The sequence below is a fragment of the Paramisgurnus dabryanus genome, chromosome 3, assembly GCF_030506205.2.
Source record: "Paramisgurnus dabryanus chromosome 3, PD_genome_1.1, whole genome shotgun sequence".
In the NCBI taxonomy this organism is placed as follows: Eukaryota; Metazoa; Chordata; class Actinopteri; order Cypriniformes; family Cobitidae; genus Paramisgurnus; species Paramisgurnus dabryanus.
In genome coordinates this window covers 9,361,195-9,386,313 of record NC_133339.1, presented here as the reverse complement: position 1 = coordinate 9,386,313, position 25,119 = coordinate 9,361,195, and the positions used below count along the sequence as shown (strand labels likewise).

The 25,119-nt window shown below is 35.9% G+C and overlaps 1 protein-coding gene across 2 annotated transcripts in view; it reads right to left on the bottom strand.

Annotated features, from left to right (window-relative positions):
* Positions 1–4,812: 4,812 nt before the first annotated feature.
* LOC135734288 (uncharacterized) overlaps positions 4,813–25,119 on the bottom strand; it is a 113,073-nt gene continuing 92,766 nt past the window's right edge. Inside the window, exons 17-20 of one of the 2 annotated variants that reach the window (XM_065253216.1) lie at positions 23,656–23,754; positions 23,305–23,333; positions 10,444–10,497; positions 4,813–5,531 (exon numbers count right to left, since the gene is read on the bottom strand). In XM_065253216.1, the coding sequence (XP_065109288.1) occupies positions 5,385–5,531; positions 10,444–10,497; positions 23,305–23,333; positions 23,656–23,754 (329 nt within the window). In that variant the 3' untranslated portion in view covers positions 4,813–5,384. The remainder of the gene's footprint in view (positions 5,532–10,443; positions 10,498–23,304; positions 23,334–23,655; positions 23,755–25,119) is intronic. The other variant, XM_065253217.1, reaches the window with a different exon arrangement.

The window sequence follows — 25,119 nt, the reverse complement described above, 5'->3', positions numbered from 1 at the left end:
AACCTGCACAACACTGTGGATTTACAGCACTTTGTTCAAATGCTAACACACTGCTGTCAAAACTGTGAACCACACATTCAAAACAGAATTGATTTCAGCCTTGTGCCTTTCAAACACTGCTGATTGCAATTTCATATAAATATAAATTCCAATTTCATTTATATATTTCATTTATATATAATATTACTTTTTATATAAATATGATAGGTAGAGCTTAGAAAGACAAATTTTGGAAATGGAACAAGGAAGACGGGTTCGTGGAGGGAGAAGGGTGGCAGGTAGTGGCCTGATGCTAGAGAAAGGCAGGATTAGCTCCTCAATTATTTGTTTGAATTACAGTATGTACTTTTAGTTTCTACCTTTTTTCCTCATTACTATAATTCCATAAACTACTACAGACTATTGAAGCAAACTGCAAATTTCATTTACCTTAAAGAATTGTTCTGGTCAAAAAATTTCAATAAATCATGTGATAAATCAATCAATAAATACATCATTATTTGAAGAAAATATTACTTTGTATGAAGTCACTGAAATTGTTGAAACTGTAAAGATAAAAATTAGTAATTTCTGTATTGGTGTTTGATGTTAGTGTTTTTCCTCTCAGTGTGTTGTGAGTGACAGTGTGTGTTATCTCAGTGAGGGTTGTGTTTATTGTTTGGCTGAACTGAGCTGTTTTGAGTCATGTGTTAAGAGTTGTGCTCAGGTGACTTTTGGTATTGCAGGTTGTAGTTAGAGTTTTGCACATGTAGCTCCAGTTGTGCCCACTGACGTTTAGCAATCGAAAAAAACTGTATAAATCATGTGATAAATCAATAAATAAATCATTATTTGAAGAAAACATTACTTTGTGTGACATCACTGAAATTGTTGAAACTGTAAAGATAAAAAGTTTGTATTTTGTGTATTGGTGTTTGCTGTTAGTGTTTTTCCTCTCAGTGTGTTGTGAGTGACAGTGTGTGTTATCTCAGTGAGGGTTATGTTTAGTGTTTGGCTGCAATGAGCTGTTTTGAGCCATGTGTTAAAAGTTGTGCTCAGGTGACTTTTGGTAGTGCAGACTGTAGTTAGAGTTTTGCACATGTCGCTGCAGTTGTGCTCACTGTTGTTTAGCAATTGAAAAAAACTGTAAATTCCAATTTCATATATATATTTCATTTATATATAATATTACCTTTCATGTACTTTAAGTTTCTACCTTTTTTCTCATTACTGTAATTCCGTAAATTACTACAGACAACTGAAGCAAACTGCTAATTTTCATTTACCCTAAAAAATTATGATGTTCTAAAAAAATATTGTGATAAATCAATAAATAAATCATTCTTTAAAGAAAACATTACTTGGTGTGACATCACTGAAATTGTTAAAACTGTAAAGATATAAAGTTAGTATTTTGTGTATTGGTGTTTGATGTTAGTGTTTTTCCTCTCAGTGTGTTGTGAGTGACAGTGTGTGTTATCTCAGTGAGGGTTGTGTTTAGTGTTTGGCTGCACGGAGCTGTTTTGAGCCATATGTTAAGAGTTGTGCTCAGGTGACTTTTGGTAGTGCAGACTGTAGTTAGAGTTTTGCACATGTAGCTCCAGTTGTGCCCACTGTCGTTTAGCAATCGAAAAAAAACTGTAAATTAATAGAAAGTTACACATTAATGTGTTTACTGAAGCAACACATTTTTTGTGTTGCATTTTATAACACATATTCTGTGTTAAATTTAACTCAACATGTGTTGTCCCTGCGCACACTCAGAACATGTGTAAAAAATAACTTTTTGTGTTGTTTTTAACACATTTGTTTTAAGAGTGTAGTTTGTAAAGCTTGTAATCACAGGGGAACCATTTTAGTGCCACCGAGCAACTACAGTATATATATAGCATCTCAGTATAACTATAAGCAGTGCTAAAGCATGATTGTAGCACGACAATATGGTTTTACACAGGATATATGGTGATGTTTACCACTAAAAATGGTTCCCCACTCTAAAAAATGATGTGTTAATTTTTTACACATAGTTTGTGTCATGCCATTTAACACATGTTAAAATAAATGAAAGGGACAACACAAGTTGTGTTAAAAATTACACAAAATGTGTTGTTCCAATAATAACACAAAGATGTGTGAGTTAGTGACAACACATTTAATGTGTTGTCCCTAAACTAACACAGAATGTGTTGTTTTTAACACACCTGTTTTAAGAGTGTATTAAGAGCCAGTACTTTAATCTTATAAGATAGTCACATGTGAATCTTGATTCTGGTTCTGCTGTGATCTTCTGGCTGAATTTAGTTTAGATCCTTTTGTCTTCTATTTAAAGAGCAAAACATGTTTATATATTTGTATTTTGTAATATGATGCAATGGGGCGGTTTCCCGGACAGGGATTAGCTTAATCCAGGACTAGGCCTTAGTTTAATTAGAAAATATAACTAGTTTTAACAAACATGCCTTACTAAAACCATTACCTGTGTGCATTTTGAGGCAAAGCAAAGGGCACTGATGTATTTTAAGATATGTCAGTTCAAGTTGTTTTCAGTTTGGACAGCTCTTAAAAGTGTTTTAGTGTAGGACTAGTCTAATCCATGTCTGGGAAACCGCCCCTAAATGTCTCAGATCAATGAAGCTTTATAAATTATACTAACCTGACAAGACTTGAGACACTTTTAATCTCTGTATGGACTATAAAAAGATATTGGGCCCTATTTTAACGATCTGAAACGCAAGTCCGAAGCACAAAGCGCAAGTGACTTTGTGGGCGGGTCTTGGGCGCTGTTGCTATTTTCCCGGCGGGAGAAATAACTCTTGCGCCAGGCGCAAATCAATAAGGGGTTGGTCTGAAGTAGGTTCATTATTCATAGGTGTGGTTTGGGCAACCTGGTCTCATGGGAAAACGGGCATAACGTCAAATAAACCAATCAGAACGCTATCCAACATTCCCTTTAAACGCAAGGGCGCAAGTTCCATGGCGGGTTGCTATTATTATGACGGATTTACCAGACGCACGCCAGGAGAGGTTCACAGCCGAGGAGACCGACGTTCTTGTAAGAGCAGTCAAAGACAGAGAAGTTGTTTTGTATGGGGAGGGGAGATACCCGCCCAAATCAGCGTCGGTTAAACAGGCGTGAGAGGAAATAGCCACAATTGTCTCATCAGCTGCGCCAAGCACTACAATGATGTCAGGAGACGGGGGGCTCCCAAGCTTGCCAGCATACATCGGGCACGCCGGGCACACAGGAGGACATCGCTGCGTCCACCCTCACCGCTGAAAGGGTTTGGAGGATTTGAAATCGGACACAAGAAACGCAAGCAAGGTCCAACCCCAAAGTACACTTACAAATCAAGTTCACATACATGAAGGTTTCTTATGAAAACATTTTAATTATTATTTAGATAAAATAAACGTAATACAGCCACACAACAAACTTATGAAAATATTTTAATCGTTATTTGCATGATAATTGTTTAACGCTGCCACACAAAATAAATAAAAATTATCACCACAATGCTCACCACAATGATTTCCCTTATCTCATGTGTTAATATTTTTTATTGTAACAATTTATGATTTGCAAAAATAACTTTTGCATCTGTGTAGATTAGATAAGCAATGCGCGTTGTGCACGCTATACATTATGGTCAAGCATGCGCCCTTAAAATAGCATAATGAACCACGCGCAACGCGCCACTGACTTTAGACTAGTTTTTTTTGGTTAGTAGCGCAATTGTTTTTTTGAAACTGCAAAATAGCATAAGAGATGGTTTGCGCCGGAGCACGCCTCCTTTTTTGTGCTGAACCGCCCAGGGAGCGCAAGTTCATTCCCTAGTTTGCCGACGTGCGTCTGTGGAGGGAAAAACCCGCTGTGCGCCAGTGCAAAATACGAACATGCGTCACTGACAAAGTCAGTTGCGCTGGGTGCAAGATAGGGCCCATAAAGTCAAATCTGGAGGGAAACTCATTAATATGTCAGGTATCTCTAACAGGTAGTGTGTGTAAGGTAATAATCATTGCCCTTTAATTAGTATTAGTATGATAATTACTATTGGATATTGGGAGGATTCAGATAATAACCCTGATATTTTACTGCAGACATCAACACAGATAAAAAAAATAGGCTAATCAACATGTTTTATGTGAAATGAGATCTGTTTAACTCACTGTCAATCAAACAAAAGCTTTACAACAAATTAACAAAAACAGATACACAACACAATTCATATGTGAGATACATACATTAGGTAACACTTTACAATAAGGTTTTATTTATTAACATTAATTAATGCATGATGAGCTTGTCATGTCCCAGTTTCTTTCCACTCTCTCTCTCCACCTGTTCCTCATCTTCTCTCATTAATCTAGGCTTTATCTATCGTGCCCTGTCTTTGTCTTTTGTCAGATTGTTATGCAATGCAGACGTGTTCATCTCTGTACTGGATTTATATCCGCTATCCCCTGTCCTGTCTCGTGTGTGAGGATTACATTGTTGCTGTTGGAATTACCCCCTGCGTTTATTTGTCGTACACAGAACTGTGGCTCGAGAGAGACTTGTACTATACCTGTGTGGTGCTGCTGGCTGGCATCGGCCTCCTCTCGCTCTCTCCGGATGCCTTGTGAATCCCGCTGCCCTTTTTGTTCTGCTCTGCCACAGAGGACTATTGAGTTGTCATTTACCAGCCATCTGGATATTTTTCTGTTCATCTGTGTTTTTGTTGGTGCCATTATTTTTGCCTGTGGTCAGCTTTATTAAACTGTGACATTTTTGCTATCCCTGCATTTGAGTCCTTCATTCCCATAACAGAGCTAATATGAACACTAACAATGAACAATGATTCAACAGCATTTATTAATCTTTATTACATTTACATTTAGTCATTTAGCAGACGCTTTTGTCCAAAGCACCTTACAAAAGAGGTAAACAATAGAAGCAATTACAGCAACACAAGAACGGATTTACACATTTTCGATTCGCAAAAAGAAAAAAATGAATCTTAAAGCGATACTCCAGCCAGATATATGAAAAATACCCCATGATTTACTCAACCTTAAGCAATGCACGATACATATCCATCTTCTTTCAGAAGAAATATGGTAATTACTTCCTCTTATAGGGTGGTCAATGTTTCTCGTGGGGACGAAAGGTATTTTCAACATTTATAGGGAGTAGTCAGTCTTATTGCCATCCGATCCAGAATGTCCTTGTTTTTCTCTTACCACCCATGTAAAAATTCCTGGCCGAATTACCTACTGTTTTTTGACAAACACCAACGTCGTTTGGTAATTAATTGGCATCCAAATCCACATCTCATACAAAAAAAAAGGATTAATCCAAAAGTCATTCGGTACATCCATTTAGCCCACTGACAAGCACCTTCATGGTGAATCTTAATGATCTTCTCTCATGTTTGTGATTTCACTGAATCAAGCTCAGTTTCTGCTGTACTTCCAGCTCCTCCAGCATCTTGACCTTCAGTCTTCAGTAGAGATTTCATTTCATTAGATTCTGCTGTGTTCTGGTTTGATCCACTAGCTTGAGCTGCTGCAGTCTGAGTTTGGAACAAGAAATGTTTTCATACATTCAAAATATATATCACAATATATTCAATATATTCACAATATATCCACACTGTATCTTAGTTATGGTCCTGGAGTCCCCAGCATTGCACATTTTTGATGTCCCCCTTTACCCAACACACCTTCAGCTCATCAACAGAGACATCATAAACAGGGATAATGGTTTGGTTTGAATGGTCCTATTTTTACCCTGTGCCTCTATACCATTATGAAGGCAAATTACCTAAATTATTTAGTGCTGTACTTATCATAGTCCACTGATGCTTCACTATATACTTATATTTCACATTACCGTACTTAACTTTATTTGATTCTGTGTACTTGTATATTACTGTGTATATTACTGTCTCCATTTTTTTTCATTGGCATGTTGTTTTTTAGCCCTCATGAAAGTCCACTTCCTGTGTACTGTAATCTCCTTAAGGAACAGTTGCATTAGTAGATTAGTAGTAATACAGATTACTATATCCATCATTGACAAGCACACATACTGTGCGAAAACACTTGCGCTTCTGAGTAGTAAAAATGCTATTTGCTGTTTTTAATAAGAGAAATCCCAAACCATTTGAAATGTTCGAAATAAAACTTACTGTGGATGAGTTACAGTAAGTAAAAGTCACTTGTCTTGCAACAGTCAGCACTTAATCATTTCAAATTTATTTACAAGACTGACTCTCTTGTTAGGTTTAATTTAAAGTTTTATTTGAATTGTGCATCGAAATCATTTCATCATTCTTCCAACACAATACATTAGTCATGAGAATTTATTAGCACAAGTCTTTCCATTTTGCTTTAATGTGTAATTGTCACAGGTCGGAGCAGACCACAGATGTCGTGAGTCTCGCCCCTCCTTAATTTCCACCACTTTAGGTTCCGCCATTCAAAAGTCACTCCGTGACATAATGCTGTAAACAGTATGTATTTTTATATAAATATAATTAGTTCTTGACATGTACATTATCCGTAGCTTGGTGTATTCATAAACCAACTGGATTTGTAATGTAAACCTTAAATAAAAGTAAATATTTTAATTTAATTTGAAAATATTTTCAGCTCCCGCCAGTAAAATGTCTCTGCAGTATTCTTCAGGCTTTGCTAGAAATTTCCATCAGAAATAGCAAAGAAATCCACAGATTCTATCAGGCCCTACTCATAGAGGCTGTTTACACTTGGCATTAACATGTGTTTTCGTCGATCGGATCACAAGTGGACGACGTTAATGCCAGGTGTAAACGGTGTTCAAAACGTTTTGAGCTCGTCCACTTTCGACCACTTTCAACCACATCCAGAGGTGGTCGAAACCACTTTCGATCGGATCGCTTTGGAGTTGCGGAACGCATATGTGGTTGAATGCGTTCGAACAGCCACACGCGACCGCCTTCTCTCCGCCCATTTATCTAATCTGAGGTATTAAACACAAGTTTTACGTCTTTTTTGACTTCTGGGGTGAACATTCGGTGAACAGCGCTATTTTTAGCCTTTCATTGATAAAACTAAGCGGCTGATCTCCGTAGTTTCGTTTTGAAAGCGTGAAAGTTGCGCGATCCTATTTCATCAATTGCGCTGAAGATTCAAAGAAAGCTCTTACATACTCATGTACAAAACACTGTGCAGCATGTTTACTTGCTAAACAAGCAGTGCACTCCGACATATTATTAGTTTGCGTCCATATAAACTCATAATTACTCCCGCTCGGGTTTGAATGACAGCAGAGAGACTCGCCCACCGTCTCACAGACCACCCCCTCACAGTATTCAGCACAGAAGCGGTCGAAAGTGGACAAAAGAGACAGATTTAAATACCAGGTGTAAACGTAATGTGTCTCTCTCGTCCACTTGTGATCCGATCGATGAAAACACATCTTAATACCAAGTGTAAACAGCCCCATAGGGTAGTATACTGGACCTCACACCAGGGGTCACCTGTACCCAACCCGAAATAACCCAAATCACTTTATTCTTTAAACAAAGACCCGACCCAAGACAAACCAGAGAAAAATTAGACCCGAGTCCGACCCGAACCAATGGCATTTTTTTTCCGACTGGACCCGAATGTAAACGCCAGCGACGTGTGTGCAGTCTGCAGCTCCGCACGCAGCAGTCAGACAGAAAGAAACCTCGCTGGTCTCGCAACCAATTTGTCGAGCTGCTCCATTTGTTTTATTTTGTTATCTGATGATGACACCAAGGTAACCGGTAAAATGTATATTTAACATTGACTGACATGTCTGTCTCAATGAAAATTAACCTACCACCATCATCACAATGTTGCAAGCGTTCTTGACAAACAGCGGAAAGGTTTGAAAAGGACATTGACGCACACACGAGAGAGTTCAGGTCTTTGGGTTCATTCGGTAAAAACACGTTCATTTTAAATTACCCGACATCCAATGCCTCTATTATTATATCCAACTCGTGTCCGAGGCAAACATGAAACTTTTAGAACTGAACCCAATTGGGTCTTGGGTCAGACCTCGGGTTTTCGGATCTAAGTGGACCCGTGAAGACCTCTACCTCACACAGTTTGAGAAGGAAATAAAGCATATCATTGCAATATTTTCAGCCATTTTCTCCTCTCATTGTTCTTGTCTTGTTCTCTTAAATGCAATAAAAAATGCAACAGACTATTTTTGTAAAAGTGTGCCCTGAGGATCTTTTGCACTCCTCACTGTTGCTGGTGGCAGAGTCTGTCTTACTGTAGTAAGCTTAAAATGATAGAGTTGTCCGAGATCAGCCTGGTTTAGGAAAGGCTGAACAGCCTCGCCATACGTTCCTTTGAAAGCCAGTTGGCTTTAAGACTCGATATTTAAGGATTTGTTTGAGGATTTAGCCAACAAAAACTTTGCCTATTAGCATTTATAATCACTTGCAGATTAAAGTTCCAGACAGATCCAAAATCGAAAATGACCTGAATTGCAATGTATCATGTAGCTTTCCATCAATGTAAACAATGTGCGAAGTAGTTAAACCAAAAAGTGCAGATTAATAAAGTTATTGGCTTCTAAGTAGGCAGTCAACTTTGAATCACTGAAACGAGTTGTCATATGTAATGAATTTCCTGCCTGTCTCTATCTACGTAGATACAAACACTTTGCATAATAATCTCCGCCTACAGTACTGCCCGGGAGAAACTAAAACTCTAACCTGCCCACAGAGACTTCAGCTAGTTAGAATGTAAACATCATGTTGAGAATACACTGTGTTTTCAGCTGTAAAGGTCTTATCATTAAACCGCGCTAGCAATGCATGTTGCAGTTAAACTACTGTTTACGGTTTTGATATGGCCCGGTTAGCTTACATGAATGTAAAAATTTAAGTGTCTGCCATCGTTGTTATTGCTTGGAGTAATGATGAATGATGTGTACTGATGTCGGTAGTGTCTTCTCAGTAAATCATGTTAGCACTAGGTCAAAACATGTTGCACTATTGTTGGACTGTGTGGAGACTGCGTCAGTTGACCAGTCAGAGCAGAGTAGGCCACCGAAAGGTGGGGTTTAGGCAGACTGAGTCGTTGAACGGCTTCACACAAATCGTTTGGGAATCTCTGAGAAATGGGGTAATATTAAATTTATATTTTGAGAAAATTACACTGTTTTTGGCCTTGCATGCATTTAAACCTGTTGTTGGGGACTCCTTAACAATATTAGGAAGCTTAGAAATTGCATCTGACTGGCACTTTAAACAAAAGACTATTTTCTAATTTAGGTTGAGGCTAATTGACTGTTATAAATCACTGTGGTAATGTATTGCATATTGCACTCTGTTTGTATATGTTTGTGTTTAATATACTGTATGTTTAAATACAGTATGGGGTGTGCTCTTGAGAGCCAATCTGGTCTGACTTGTGTGTAAAACAGCAATTAAAGGCAGGATGCATGATCTCTGAAAGCCAATGTTGACATTTGAAATCACCTAAACAAACACGCCCCTACACCAATAGAATCTGGAGCTTCTTTTGATAAACCCGCCCCACACATTCGCAACCCAGGCAACGATGTCAGTTAGTAGACATGCCCCTTACTGCTGATTGGCTACAAGTGTGTAGCCTCCCTTTTCCAAATTGTTTTGTAAAAATCATGCACTTCACTTTTAAATTGCAATGAAATTGTGCGAATGGTATTTGTTTGTTACAGTTTATCTGACTGCTATTTTGGTTTTATTTTATTCATAATTTTAAATTTGTTTCCCTCGATGTTCTACATCTCTTAAAAATAATATGTTTGGCAGTATACCTTCTTTTCTAAGTACTAATGTAATAGATTAGGGTTTTCAAAGGAAGTATTATGATGAGTGTCTCACAATGTAGACTACATGTGGCCCCCAGAAGGCCAGGATCGGCTCTGAATAAAACTATCACTTGCATCTAAAATTAAAAGCGCTCATAAACACAACAATATTCTGTGGGAAACACTGGTAAAACTAACTTTGACATTAAAATTAATTCCAGTTACTTTGAATGAATGGCTCTATGAAGTTATATTTTTCTATCTGCTATTTTTAACATCAAATCATGAAGTAATGGGATTGAGGACAGATGTGTTCTTGTTGTGCCATTAGACAATGTCATTTTCCTACAATTTATAGTAAATAGTCACGTGGCATTTATACATCTACAATTGAGCACCAATTAAGGCAGGTTACAGCCAAACAGCTGTTATTCAGATGAAGATTAATGCTAACAGGTAAAGATTTTTAATACCTGAAGACTGTATTACTGAACTGCTTGTGTCAAATAAGGGAGACATCCAAAATGTGGAATGCTGTGTTACAAGAACATGACTCAAAAACACTGATCTACATAACATCTTACATGTTTATGTTTTAGAGAGTAGTTATAATAGGTTTATGTTGAATGCTGGTAATTTATAAATCTCAGTATACTCACTGCAGAATGTTGGTCTGATCTGTCGTCTTGCTTTTGTTTACATATTGCTCCAATCTGAGTTAATGCAAACCATGAATTTTAAACAAATATATTATAATATTGTTCATATAACTTCATTGGATGATTCAGTTATTTAAAGGTGCACTAATCCATATTTTTACTTCTCTTGTTTTAAACTTCAATAAATGAAAGTGTATTTTGACAGTTATGTTTTAATCATTTACTCACTTTAGTCATATCGATGGCCCTAATAAAACATGATTTCTTTTACATATACCTGTAGTAAGACTGGCTCAGCTTCATGGTGAATGACACTTTAGGATCATATGACCAACTAAACTGGGCCGGGTTTCCCAAAATCATCGTAAGGCTACGTAGATCGTAAAAATTATTGTACGAATCATCTTAGATTTACGGGCAGTTTCCCAAAAGCTTCGTAACTTAAGTAGCACTTGAAAATCATCGTAGATCTACGAGTGCTTTGGAGTAATCTTTAATTTATAAGTGCATCGTAAGACAACAAAGTTACAAGGTCACCTGGAGGACAACCAGCAAATTGCACTCCTGCAATGCTGAAATTACGATAATGTAATGTTATAAATGTATATTTATTTATTGGGTTCTTCCTTGTTTATTTGTTTAAATTACTTTAATATAAATTCAAATCAGAAATCAAATTTACATGACGAAACAAAAATTAAATAAAGAAGGAAACATATTTGGTACAATTTTGGTAAAAGTTGGTACTAGCAAATGGCATCTGATTAAAGAAACCACACAATTTTTTAGGCTTTTATAATGTTCACACACTGCCTTTCATCTATTCCACTAAATTCAGAAGGCAATAGGCTACTTGTATGGAGGACCACAAGAGTCATGCAAAATGTAATAAAGAACTTCAATATTTAATAACTACCTGGACAATAAAAATAGCAATTAATACATTTGTTTAAAAATCCATGAATTAATCTATAAATAAATAAACAAAGTTACAAAAAAAATCATTATGTAACATTTTATTAGCCAATAAAAAGTGAGATTACAAAAAATAATGTAGAAATGAAATATTAATCCATTAATAAATAGTTCAAATTAATATAACAATTTACAAAAACAACATAAAACACTCAATAAGTTCATCATTTTAAATTGCATTTACAAATTCTTAATTAAATAATGGAATTTCAAAATGTATTTCAAAAAGCGATTTAAAAAAGAAATAAATAACTGGATTCATAAATTGGTCGATAATTCGTTTATTCGTTTCTTTCTTCAAAACGGAAAAACAAATAAACAGTTCATTTATTACATATTCCACTCTACTCGTGAACATAAAACACCAGTTTTGGGTTTGTTTTTGTCAGATTGTGATCTAATGCATCAAATAAATTTACAATAAAACCAAAACGAAAAATCAAGCATTTTATGATCAAAGTTAGTTTTTGTCCACCGGAAGTTCTCTTGTACTGAGCGCTTGTGAACAGGAGCATTATAAATATTAACATTAAATAGCAACTTAAGGGGAACACTATGTCGCAGTACATCACTTTAGGAAGCGACGGACACATAAAGCTGCCTGCTGTGCTGGAGCGTACACGCGTGTCCCAGCGAACAACATTATTATACTATAATAAAAATATACTATATAATAGGCATATATTATAATATCAATTTAATACCTTAGCAGACATATGCCAATGAAATCATTTTAATAAGGTTGTGCATATGACAGAGCAATCATGCTCTCCTGTAAGTCTTATTCGCTTATACAGTGCCACTTTTAAACTTTTTCTGCTATTATTATTTATTCGGATATGGCATGCACCGTGATAAAAAAAATGTGTAGGCTATTGCCTAAACAATAAATGGTGCACAAACCTCTTCCACATGAGAAAAGACGTGGCTGCGTTGCGATTTCACTGTTTGCAGCATACCGTGTCAAATGCCTATAAGGATTCTTGTGGTGTGGGATTAAATTTAAGAGTATAAATACGGCAGGGGTCGGAACTCTGGTCTCCCCTGACGGGGACGGGCGGTCTGGCCTGTGTTTCCCGATAAAATTGAACTTAGCACTTAAGAGCGCTTTCTACGAGCTTTAATGAACGTTAGTTATTCTTTCACGTGCATTTCCCAAAAAATGCACTTAAACTAAATCGCACAATGGCTGGCTATCCGTTTGTTAAGAGCTGAAATGTCGCCTATAGAATGACTCTTAATTGTAGCACAAGCTTGTTAAAAGTTTAGCCTAATGATCTTCACACAATGTGCATGTAATAATATTGTTAATAATATTGTTTAATATTGTTCAATTACTAATTGCACGTTTTAATATTTTATGTTATGTGAAATCCTCTTTTCCATATTCAGTTTGGACTCATACCATTGTGCATTGGCTTTTAAAGTTTATATTATTACTTATTATTGCTATCATTATATTAATATCTAATAAATAATTTTAAACAGAACAAGTACTGTAACAGATTACAGCCATAATAAGGGCGTGAATTGCACTGTGCTCCCATGTAAGATCTCATTCGCTTACAGTCCGAGTTTTGAATTTTATTTCTTTTTTTATTATTATTTATTCGAGACACACACATACACACCTGGTTTAAGAGGTCTGCGCGGCATTTTTTTTCGTCCCGCACCGTGCACCCACTTAAATTCACTCTGTGTTTCACCGCTTAGAATGTTTTTTTCCCAACTTTTTTTCCCTACGACGTTTGTCACTAATTATTAGCAAAATATGAATGAAGGGAAAACGTAGGTTTGTATCAGTGGTGTAGTCTACGTGATACGCAGGACTACGCCGTATACCCACTAGAAATTGTCTAGGATTTCCGTATACCCACTAAAAATAGCGTCAGGATGCGTAACAGCATGGTTTTGTGACATTTCAAACTTTTAGTCATAATTTAGATGTGAAGCACTAACCAGTAGCATGCTACACTTGCTACTTTAGCGGGTTTAATGGATATACATAAGCTATATATTTTATGACTTCCTGCCGAACTGCGCGATCCGATCGGCGTATGAAATCAAATTACTACTATAGCGGCGCTAGAGTGACTGGGGAGCAGACTGCTGTGGCGCCACAAGAACCCACAGGCGAGTGACAATAAAGTACCGCGAGAGCGATGCCAGTTATCACATGGAGAAATCTGCTTTGAATCGCTCTCGCGGTACTTTGACATCACCAAGAGGTCTGCTTAGCGCCAAATGAAGTCGAACCTGCAGTGTAGTTGCTCACGTGACACTGTAAACAAACAGTCCGTGGAGAAGTGAACGAGAGTTATCCGGAGAGTTAACAACGCACATGTGAGTAAACAACATTTAAATCATCAGTCCAGTTTAATACTTTATCTCGAGGTAAGGTTTCAAGTGCAATAAAATAAGCCCGATTATGTCCTGATGGTTTTAAGCCTCTTTCAGCATGTTTGCTTGTGCTTCACAGTGTTAAACTTCCCTTCTCTGTGTTCATTTATATATCTACGTTCAAGATATGATCTTAAACTTCTATGATATATGATCTTAAACTTCTGTGAGGAAATTAATGTCTGCGTTGATGTTCAGTTCAGACTTGCAAATTAAAGAGATAATTTTCTTCACTTGGTTTTGGTGTCTAGGCTACATGATGGTCTTGTAATAATAATTAAGTAAAAGCCTATTTTCATTTTTAGACAATGCTTGTATTATATGCAAAAAATAAGCTTTTTATATCAATGACTATGCAAATTTAATTATTAGAATTTGCTGTATTAGAGTTAATTCATGGTCATCTTAAATGTGTATTAATTAAAACATTTACACCATTAAATTACACATGGTAAGGTTATCAATAGTTATGCATGTGTTAGCCACGGATTGAAGATTGTAAACAGTTTATTTAATTTTAATTAACAGTTGAGTAAGTTTTGGCCCCGAGTTAGATGTTGATTAACACTAAACCCGTCTAAAAATCAGTCCAGTTTCCCCAGCTGTAAACCCATTGGCTGTTAAACTCTTTTTTTTTCTTATAATAAACTGACATGTTGATAACACATTCAGTTTATGTGTTTATGAGTAAACTTTCAGAATGCTCTGTTACATGAAGATCCATACTGTATGCATCTGTGAGTTTGGTGGTGCGTTGCGCTGGGACGAGTTAGCATAAGGGTGAGAGGGAAAATCAGAGTATACTCACTACAAAAATCTAGACTACACCACTGGTTTGTATCTAGCAAAAAATAACTTTTAACTGAACTATAGCTTAACTGACATTTAGCCTATAAAGAATGTTCCTAAGACTCTCTTTTAAGGTGCACTCGTGGCATCATCGAGATGCAAAGACAAATTGCCAGGTTTACAGGGCATATTTATAAAAAAACATCCACGGTCAACTCAAAATGTAACAGAGAAACAGACATTAAATAGGGCAAAGCATATCACTAAGCAACATATAAACATATCACTAAAAACCATAAAAACCTATTTTCTGCCAAACTATTTCAAACATTCGTGCAGGTGTACATGTGATCAGAATGAAGTGCGGATTCGCCAACGCTAAACGCTGTCAAAAGATGTCGGGAGTGCGCTATTGTCAGTCAGGGCTGCATTTCCAAAAAGCATCGTAACTTAAGTAGCACAGCTCTACCGTGATGATGTTTCGCCTTTCATCTATTCTTTTAAATGTAGAAGGCAATACAGATTTGCAGAGACATTGTATTATTAAGCTCTTATAATTCATTATTTGATTGTGAAGTTAATAATGACCAAAGGTTGTGCTTAATATAATGTGTACAGTATGCATAACAGTGTACATCCGTGCTGGTAAAATAAATGTAAAATAAACATTACATAGAAAGGCATAAGATATTAATATATCAATGATAGCCAAATAAGTATATTATAAACTTAAAAAGGCAATTCACAATGGAATGAGTCCTAACTAAATATAGAAAAGATGATTTCACATGGCATAAATTATCAAGACGTGCAATTAGTCATTGAACAATATTAAACAATATTATTAACAATATTATTACATGCACATTGTGTGAAGATCATTAGGCTAAACTTTTAACAAGCTTGTGCTACAATTAAGAGTCATTCTATAGGCGACATTTCAGCTCTTGACAATCGGATAGCCAGCCATTGTGCGATCTAGTTTAAGTGCATTTTTGGGAAATGCACGTGAAAGAATAACTAACGTTCATTAAAGCTCGTAGAAAGCGCTCTTAAGTGCTAAGTTCAATTTTATCGGGAAACACAGGCCAGACCGCCCGTCCCCGTCAGGGAAGACCAGGGCTGCGTTCAGCCCCGACAGAACGTTGCACAACGTTTATTAAACAGAAACGGTGATGCATTGAACACCCTGTTTTGATGACGCAAGAGTTGCAACTACGGTAGCTGAGAGGCCATGCTTTGTTTTCTTTTTTAAATGTTTCTGAAGCCTGATGAAATCGTTATAAATGTATGTTTAATACTGTAAAATACCCTCGATGTTACAGTCACTGACCTTGCCGTCCAGAATGAAAGACAACATTCCAACTTGAACCCATTGAGGGAGCTGTCTCTTTACTATCGCGTGGTTTTATACATCTTGCCGCTGATTGGGCTGACATTTCTGACACACCCACCAAACAAGAGAAAACGCTTCTAAAACCTGTTGGATTCCGTTGCACACCGTTTCAAGGAAACATGTCGTTCAACCCGGAAACCGTAGCAAAACGTTGCGCACCGGTGTGAGATTGAACGTGCCCCAGAGTTCCGACCCCTGACGCTATACTCTTAAATTTAATCCCACACCACAAGAATCCTTATAGGCATTTGACACGGTATGCTGCAAACAGTGAAATCGCAACGCAGTCACATCTTTTCTCATGTGGAAGAGGTTTGTGCAGCATTTATTTTTTAGGCAATAGCCTACACATTTTTTTATCACGGTGCATGCCATATCCGAATAAATAATAATAGCAGAAAAAAGTTTAAAAGTTGGACTGTATAAGCGAATAAGACTTACAGGAGAGCATGATTGCTCTGTCATATGCACAACCTTATTAAAATGATTTCATTGGCATATGTCTGCTAAGGTATTAAATTGATATTATAATATATGCCTATTATATAGTATATTTTTATTATAGTATAATGTTGCTCGCTGGGACACGCGTGTACGCTCCAACACAGCAGGCAGCTTTATGTGTCCGTCGCTTCCTAAAGTGATGTACTGCGACATAGTGTTCCCCTTAAGTTGCTATTTAATGTTAATATTTATAATGCTCCTGTTCACAAGCGCTCAGTACAAGAGAACTTGCGGTGGACAAAAACGAACTTTGATCATAAAATGCTTGATTTTTCGTTTTGATTTTATTGTAAATTTATTTGATGCATTAGATCACAATCTGACAAAAACAAACCCAAAACTGGTGTTTTATGTTCACGAGTAGAGTGGAATATGTAATAAATGAACTGTTTATTTGTTTTTCCGTTTTGAAGACAGAAACGAATAAACGAATTATCCGAAGGTACACGGACCATAAATTGAACTAAAAATACAAGTTTAAATTATGCATTTAAAAGGGCATTTTCCATCCGTGTATCTTTTGGTCATTTGATATCTAATCTGAAATCAAATAACGAGAAACAAAAAATGGCTCGTGTTTCGTTTTTCCGTTTCATTTAACAAACGAATAACTAGATTACGGCTCAATTTTTCATTTTTTATTTGTGGTATAAAAATCAGTTCATGGTTTCTATATTTCATTTACAGCAGTGGTCGGCGCTAAAACGCCCCTTTCATCTGATTGGCCCAACCACAGCCTGGATTTTTTCTGTCAGTCAGAATAAGAGTCCGCAGGGTGCTGTTAAAATTTCTGACGTGAAGCAGCATTTATTGTTTACCCCGCATGATAACTGATGCAAAAATATTTCTGAACACATAATTAGTGCTGCTGCAAAGCTACGCCTCTAATGTACAAAATTTAAAAGATCGCAAGCCAACAGTATGCTGACACATAGTTTGGTGCAGAGTCGTATAAAAAGAGAGTTACGACACTCACATAGACATCCGTTGTAAGAATGGAATGCGGAAGTAACAGCGTGTCATGGAGTGACGCATAGTTACAAACGCAGCACTGAAGCCCATTCACTTCAATGGCACCTGCTGGTAAATCGATGAAATTACCGTTTCTCTTTACATTTTCAGACATTTTATGAATATAGTCAACAATGATATTTTATGAACTCTGCTGTAGGTAATGATTATCATTAATAATAACTAGTAAAAATTGTATATTTTAATGAGTTGTGTATAATGTGTGAATAATATAGATTTAATGGTTTAATATTTTATTACTGGTGGCCATCTACTTTATACTTATCTTTTTTATATATTACGAGTAACACTAGGGGGCAACAGCGACAAGCTAAATGCCTTATAAGAAAGTCACACTGCTTCACAATGCTGCTATGTGTTTCATTGTGTTTGGTAAGTAATACGAGTGATGTATCCTCGAAAATCATGTATAATTATATTAACATTTAATGTCTACTATAAATACAATTAAATATGAATTTAGTGTGTTTCTGTTATGCTTCACTATTACAAATAACCGCGTTGGCGATCTTTTTTGTGATTTTAATATAGTAAAAGTGTAGGAATTATGTTTTTAGCAGATTGATAGCCATTTATATAGCCATATTTTTGCTACAAAAATAAAAGATAAACTGTGTTGCTGTAGTTGGTATAGATAACCACAGTTATCTTTGGGTCACCATTAACTGTTTATCTTTATTAACTGATTTACTGTATTTCCATCACTCCCTAGTAAAAAAACGTTATAAACATAGTAAGTATAGTGATCAATTTACATTACAAGCTAATATTTACCAAAAATAGCTGAAAACCTATGCAAACAGATTGACAGCCCTGCTTGGGTTGGAACTGTAGAACGTTACATGAATCACGTGACCGCGCGGCGGCGAGATCAAAGCGTTTCGTAACTCTATTATTATACGACTCTGGTTTGGTGTATCATTTATTGTATCCAGGAGCAGTGTAGTTTACGTAAAATGAAATGAAATATTGCAATATCTCGGAAATCGTATTTAATACACAACCTCGGTGTGCGTGTGTCACACCCGAATTAAAATAATAATAAAAGATAGAAATAAATTCAAAAGTCAGACTGTATGCCTGTTAGTTTAAACGAAAATAATAGTTCTGAACGTTTATAACATTCATGTGACAATTTTTGCTCTGTACTATTAGCAAGGTTCAATTAATCTTCTAGAAATCACAAAGGGCTCTGGTATAGTCATGTGTAGAAAAGTTTGTGTTTTGCAATTCCTGCAGTATTTTTGTATGAGCATCATAAACATCTTTGTGAGGTCAAATTAAGCTCAGTTATGTGCATGCATTTTTGTGAAATTGAAATAAATCACCAGATTATGTTTCTTTTTATGTTATGCCTATTTTTCCTTATATGTGATATTTGTTATTTAAAATGTGTTATTATTTATATATTTGTTCAACAGTGGTTATGTTAGAGCGATAAAATTATCAGGTAAATGGCCCAGAACAAAATCAGCTGAAAATCTAAATAAAACATTAAACAATTTATGTAATATTCTCAATGTATTCTCAATTATATGTTTTTTAAACAGTTTCCATTTGAAATCGTGAAAGTGTGGTAACAGATTACATCCATTTTAATAAGGGTGTAAAGATGACAAATAAATCATGTTCTAAGTCGCATTTGCTTACAGTCCAACTTTTGAAAATTATTATTTTATTCGGTTATGACACCCACACTTAAGGTATGAATAGAGCTCTGCGCTTGTCGACGTGTCAATATGAAAATTATTTTAACATTGTACTGTCAACAGAATTGGGAAAAATAAAGAAAATAAATATGACTTATTTCACTCATTATGCTACCCAGTCTCACATTATTAGCTAAATATGAAAAGAAACTGTAACTTTAGTGCTAAGTGAAATTAACTTTAAACTATTTAACCGACATCTATAGCCTATTTAACAAAATCATGTTCGAAAGACAGTTTATTTAGCGTCTCTCCTCCAAAAACCGACCACGATGGATGTGTTCTCTTTTAAGGTGCACTCGTGGCAACACTGGGATGCAAAGACATCTTGCCAGATTTACAGTGCAGAATTAAAAAAAAACATTTAGGGTCAACTCAAAATGTTACAGAGAAACATAAATTAAATAGGACATTGTCTATAATTTAAAATTCTAACCAACATAAACGAAAACCAAATGGCCCTACTGAGAAATTAAGTATTTTTGTCAAACATTTCGTGCAAAAGAAGGTTGTTGACTGACAACGGATTCAGTACCGCACAGCTCCTTGGAGCTGGCTATACAGGTCAGTGCGGAAACGCTGTTTAATATGACAGGAGTATAGGCTATTGTCAGTCAGACCGTCCGCTCCCGTCCAAAGACCGGAGTTACGACCGCTACCGTCTTTTTACTCAAAAATTTCAGAACATATTCAGATACTTTAAAGCTATCTAAAATACACGTGGGAGATGGACGTCATTGTAATAATGTTACAGTATCATTATACTTACACTTATCACTGGAACATGTATAACAAAAATTATGCTATACAGATATAATAAATGATACATCAAACTATGTGTCAGTATATGGCTTCTGATCTCTCAAATGTCGCAGAGGCGAAGCTTTGCAGCACTAATTATGTGTTCAGAAATATTTCTGCATCAGTTATCATGAGGGGTAAACATTAAATGCTGCTTCACGTCAGAAAATTTAAGAACTTGACAGCACCCTGCGGACTCTTATTCTGCCTGACAGAAAAAAAATCCAGGCTGTGGTTTGGCCAATCAGATGAAAGGGGCGTTTTAGCGCCGACCACTGCTGTAAATGAAATATAGAAACCATGAACTGATTTTTATACCACAAATAAAAAATGAAAAATTGAGCCGTAATCTAGTTTTTCGTTTGTTAAATGAAACGGAAAAACGAAACACGAGCCATTTTTCGTTTCTCGTTATTTGATTTCAGATTAGATATCAAATGACCAAAAGATACACGGACCATTTCCGTTTAACATTTCTGTTTTCATTTCCTGATGGTTCTCCTTAATCTTTTCGCTATTCGATTTGCTTTTCGTTTTAGCCTCTCTATTTAGCTTTTCTGTGACTCTTTGGGTCCTCATCCGAGATATATAAATCTGCGCATGACGTACAACCAGAGCCAATCAGCGAGCTTGTTACATCCACCTGGCCATTGCTAATTTGCATTTCTCATTTGACCATTTGGAGTCCTAACTAAATTTTGAAAAGAATATTTCATGATGCACAAATTATTAAAACGTTTAATAAGTTATTTAACAATAATTAATAATATTATTAAAAATATTGGTGCACATCGGCAGAAGATCATTAGCCTAAACAAGCTTCTGCTAAAACTATGAGTCGTTTTATTGATGACATTTCAGCACTTGACAAACGGATAGCGACTCGTAAGTAGCACTTAAAACACATCTGCGAGTGATCCTTTTACGTGCATCTTTACAGAAGAGATACAGATGCTCTAGCATCATAAATGTAGTGTTTTGTTACAGAAGTCCAGATGACAACATGCAAAATATAAACGGGACTCCTTACCTTTGTGTTGGTAAAACGATCGCGAATCGAATCCAGTCTGTTTCAGATGTGTGAATAACCCATAAAAACTCTCCAATAAAGTACATCCAATGACCATTTGTGTCCACAAATGTGTATAATCCGTGAAATATAGATATATTGTCCATTGTTTACATCGGATTTCACATGCACGTCTTGTAATAGATTATAATATACAATCTGAGGACTATTTACATTGTAACACTAGTATATGAGATTACACTCGCGAGTCGTGTTCAAAACCAGCGGTCAAAGGTCCTGTCCCAAATGGCACACTCCGGACTTGTGGTCCTCCTCAGAGTCCACACTTTGATGACATCACGTAGTCCAGACTTTAGGGACCCTTAATGCGAGTTCACGTGGGTGCAACGGAGTCGTATTTTGGGACAGACTCGAGCGTCACACCGGAAATAGGTAGAGAAGTTGCCCGTCAGTGTGAGCTCCTCCCTTCCGTCGTCTGATTGGTCTGATTGCTCTTTCGCAAGGACTTCTGGGTTGGTAAAGTGCGCGAAGCCTGCTGCAGTGCGGGCTTCGCTGAAGACCGCATCAAGGGGGCAAAGGAGGCGCTGATGAGCACACTTCAAAGCGTAAAAATGACAGATGGGACACCCTACGGACTCGTGGACTAAGCGAGCACGCGTAATTTAAGGCCACGAGACCGAAAGTCCACATGAAGTGCGCCATTTGGGACAGGGCCATACTTGTTTGTAAAAGTAGGCGGGAGTATAATACATAATATCCAAACAGCGCTATCACATTTCGTGACGTCATCTGATTCGCTTGTTTCTCCAATGAATTCATGGAAAATATTGATAGACAGAACGTGTAGCCAATTAGATAACAAATCCAACGATCTTTGTGTGACGTTTTATTTCCTGGTGTGGAACCGGCATTTTATACGCTTATATAAGGTTAAACAATAATATGAACGAACGTGTACTGTATGCATGTAAACAAAATACTTTTATTTTGGGGCTGACTGGCACTTAGAAAAGGCACTAGTCCTACAAAAACTCTTGCAAGAACCTCATTTTTGGGCCTATTGACTTAAAACGTGAAATATAACTTCTTTAGACTTGTGGCTTTGGCATCATTGCATTCTAGGTTTCACACAAATATTTATCATTAAGATTTTTAGTATTAAAAAATATGTTATACAAAATACAAAAAAAATGATGACAATGTACTTCAGCCTCTCTAACTTTTTTATTTTTATCTTAAAATAAAATGAAGCTCAAAGTGTCTTCTATCTAATGATACCACAGTTATGCTTATACTTACAAAAAAAATCATAATGTAACATTTTGTAACAATAAAAAGTGAGATTATAAAAATAAATGTAGAAATTAAATATTAATCCATTAATAAATAGTTCAAATTAATATAACAATTTACAAAAACAGCATAAAACACTCAATAATTATTTTCGCTATTCGATTTGCTTTTCGTTTTAGCTATAAATCTGCGCATGACGTACAATCAGAGCCAATCAGCGAGCTTGTTACATCCACCTGGCCATTGCTAATTTGCATTTTTAATTTGACCACTTGCAAGGACCCAAAGAGTCACGGAAAAGCTAAATAGAGAGGCTAAAATGAAAAGCAAATCGAATAGCGAATAGGAGAACCATCAGGAAATGAAAACAGAAATGTTAAATGGAAACGCCCTTTTAAATGCCTAATTTAAACCTGTATTTGTAGTTCAATTTATGAATCCAGTCATTTATTTCTCTTTTTAAATCCCTTTTTGAAATACATTTTGAAATTCTATTATTTAATTAAGAATTTATAAATGCAACTTAAAATGATGAACTTATTGAGTGTTTATGTTGTTTTTGTAAATTGTTATATTACTTTGAACTATTTATTAATGGATTAATATTTCATTTCTACATTATTTTTATAATCTCACTTTTTATTGCCTAATAAAATGTTACATAATGATTTATTTATTTATAGATTAATTAATGAATTTTTAAACAAATCTATTAATTGCAATTTTTATTGTCCAGGTAGGTATTAAATATTAAAGTTCTTTATTACATTTTGCATGACTCTTGTGGTCCTCCATAAACACTAACATATTGTCCAGTGCAACATATATAATAAAATCCTTAGTGCACTTTTAATATGAAGAGAAGTCTCTTGATATTTCAGGTCAACTGCACATCACAAATAAAGTAGATTTAATTGATATAGTTCACCCACCTGGCAATACTGCAGATCCTTTTTGATCCCTGTGTTTTCAGAGAAGTGGAGGAAAAGATTAACAGAGGATTATTAATAGACATTAATCTCAACAGACAAAACCAAATACCAAATCAGTCTGTATACAGCTCATTCCTGAATTTAATAAAAAAAAAACTATAAATGTGGAATCAATAAAATTTGAGAAACAATAAATATTATTAAAATTAAAATTCAATTTCAAAAGGCCACAATAAAAAATAGCAGATAAACACACACACGCACACACACAAACACGCACACACACACTTGTAACGCACAGGAATCACAACATCAGACTCATGTATTTATTAAAGTTCAGTCTATACTCACATGGTGCAAATACTATTAACATCAGCATAGACAGAGTAAAGAGGATTTCAGAGGAAAACACAACGATTCTCAGATCTCCCATTGAACTTTCACTATTAACTGAGAACAACAATGACAGTATTAGAGTGGAGGCAATTTTCTTTAAATATTAACACAGTTTTCTTCAATGAATGAACAGTTATTTGATAAAAACATACAGCATACACAGACATTTATGATATTGTTAGGAATTAATAAATTAGATATTGATTATGAATTCATATTTTTGTAGTATATGAAGAGTTTGGTTCCAAAACGCTATAAATGCCCAATTTTTGAAAAAAATGAGTTACTGCCAAAATCAGTATTATATCAGGTCAGTATTTAAAAGTAAATTCTTAATTTTACGCAAAATCCAATATCCGCAGTGTTATTCTGTCATCTTTTCTCCCTTTTTTCCCCAAAACGCGATATACGCCACTCCTCCTTTTCTACAGAACGCAATAAATCCACTCCAGATATTACAGCGCACCATTCACGCAATGTAAACAAACAATGGCGGTGCATTGAGTGCACGGAATCCTAGTTTTCCTCATCTACTTTGTACTTCGTGATCAACAAACAAACAAAAGCAAAATAATACTTTATTGGCATTAATAAACCTGTGGTTATTTTCTGTGACGGGAAAGATTGTAATGTAAGTCATCAACATCCAATAACTTAAGGCACTCGGGAGACGGGTGCTTGTTCTCCCGACAGCATCTGTGAAGTTTATGTGATTCTAACACATTGACCCCAGGGGATCTCATGAAAAACTTTCCATTATTTTACTCAAAGTCAACGAAAATCGAGCAGGACCAAAACATTTTACAGCGGATCGCTTTGAAAAATGTTAAGCGATAGCGTCAAGTATAACCGCAGCAATGACAGTGTTCTTAATATTGTAGGACTGGTGGACAAGAGTTTATTTTTCGGAGCTGGACCATAAAACAATAAAACCACATTCTATGTCTATTTTTGAGAGACCTGTTGTCTCTCTCCACAGGGGTCACGGATACCCAGGAAATGATCTGTATTTCACCCCCTCTGTCTTCTCCCTTAAGGTTTTGGTTACTGGAAATTTACTAAACACATGTAACATTGAGTATATCATATGTTGTGATGCTACAAAGGGTTCATCTTCAGGTTTAGTGTTGTTTTAAAGGTCATGGTGCAATGGTTAAAAAGGTCTAATTTCTATAATGTTAAGAGAAAGTATATCAAAGTTTAAAACTTAAGACACAGTCTGTACTACTGCGATGGGTGTCACCTCATGAGAAGATCTGTATTACAGATGGTTAACAGTCCCATTTGGTGCTCCTCTTCAGGTCACAAGAACCGACCAACCAAATCCTGATTTGAGATGTTATTATTCTTTGTCTCATTCTGTGTATATAAGGTGGCTTGGCAAGAGACTCTGGGAAGTATTCTTTAGCAAGAATCTTC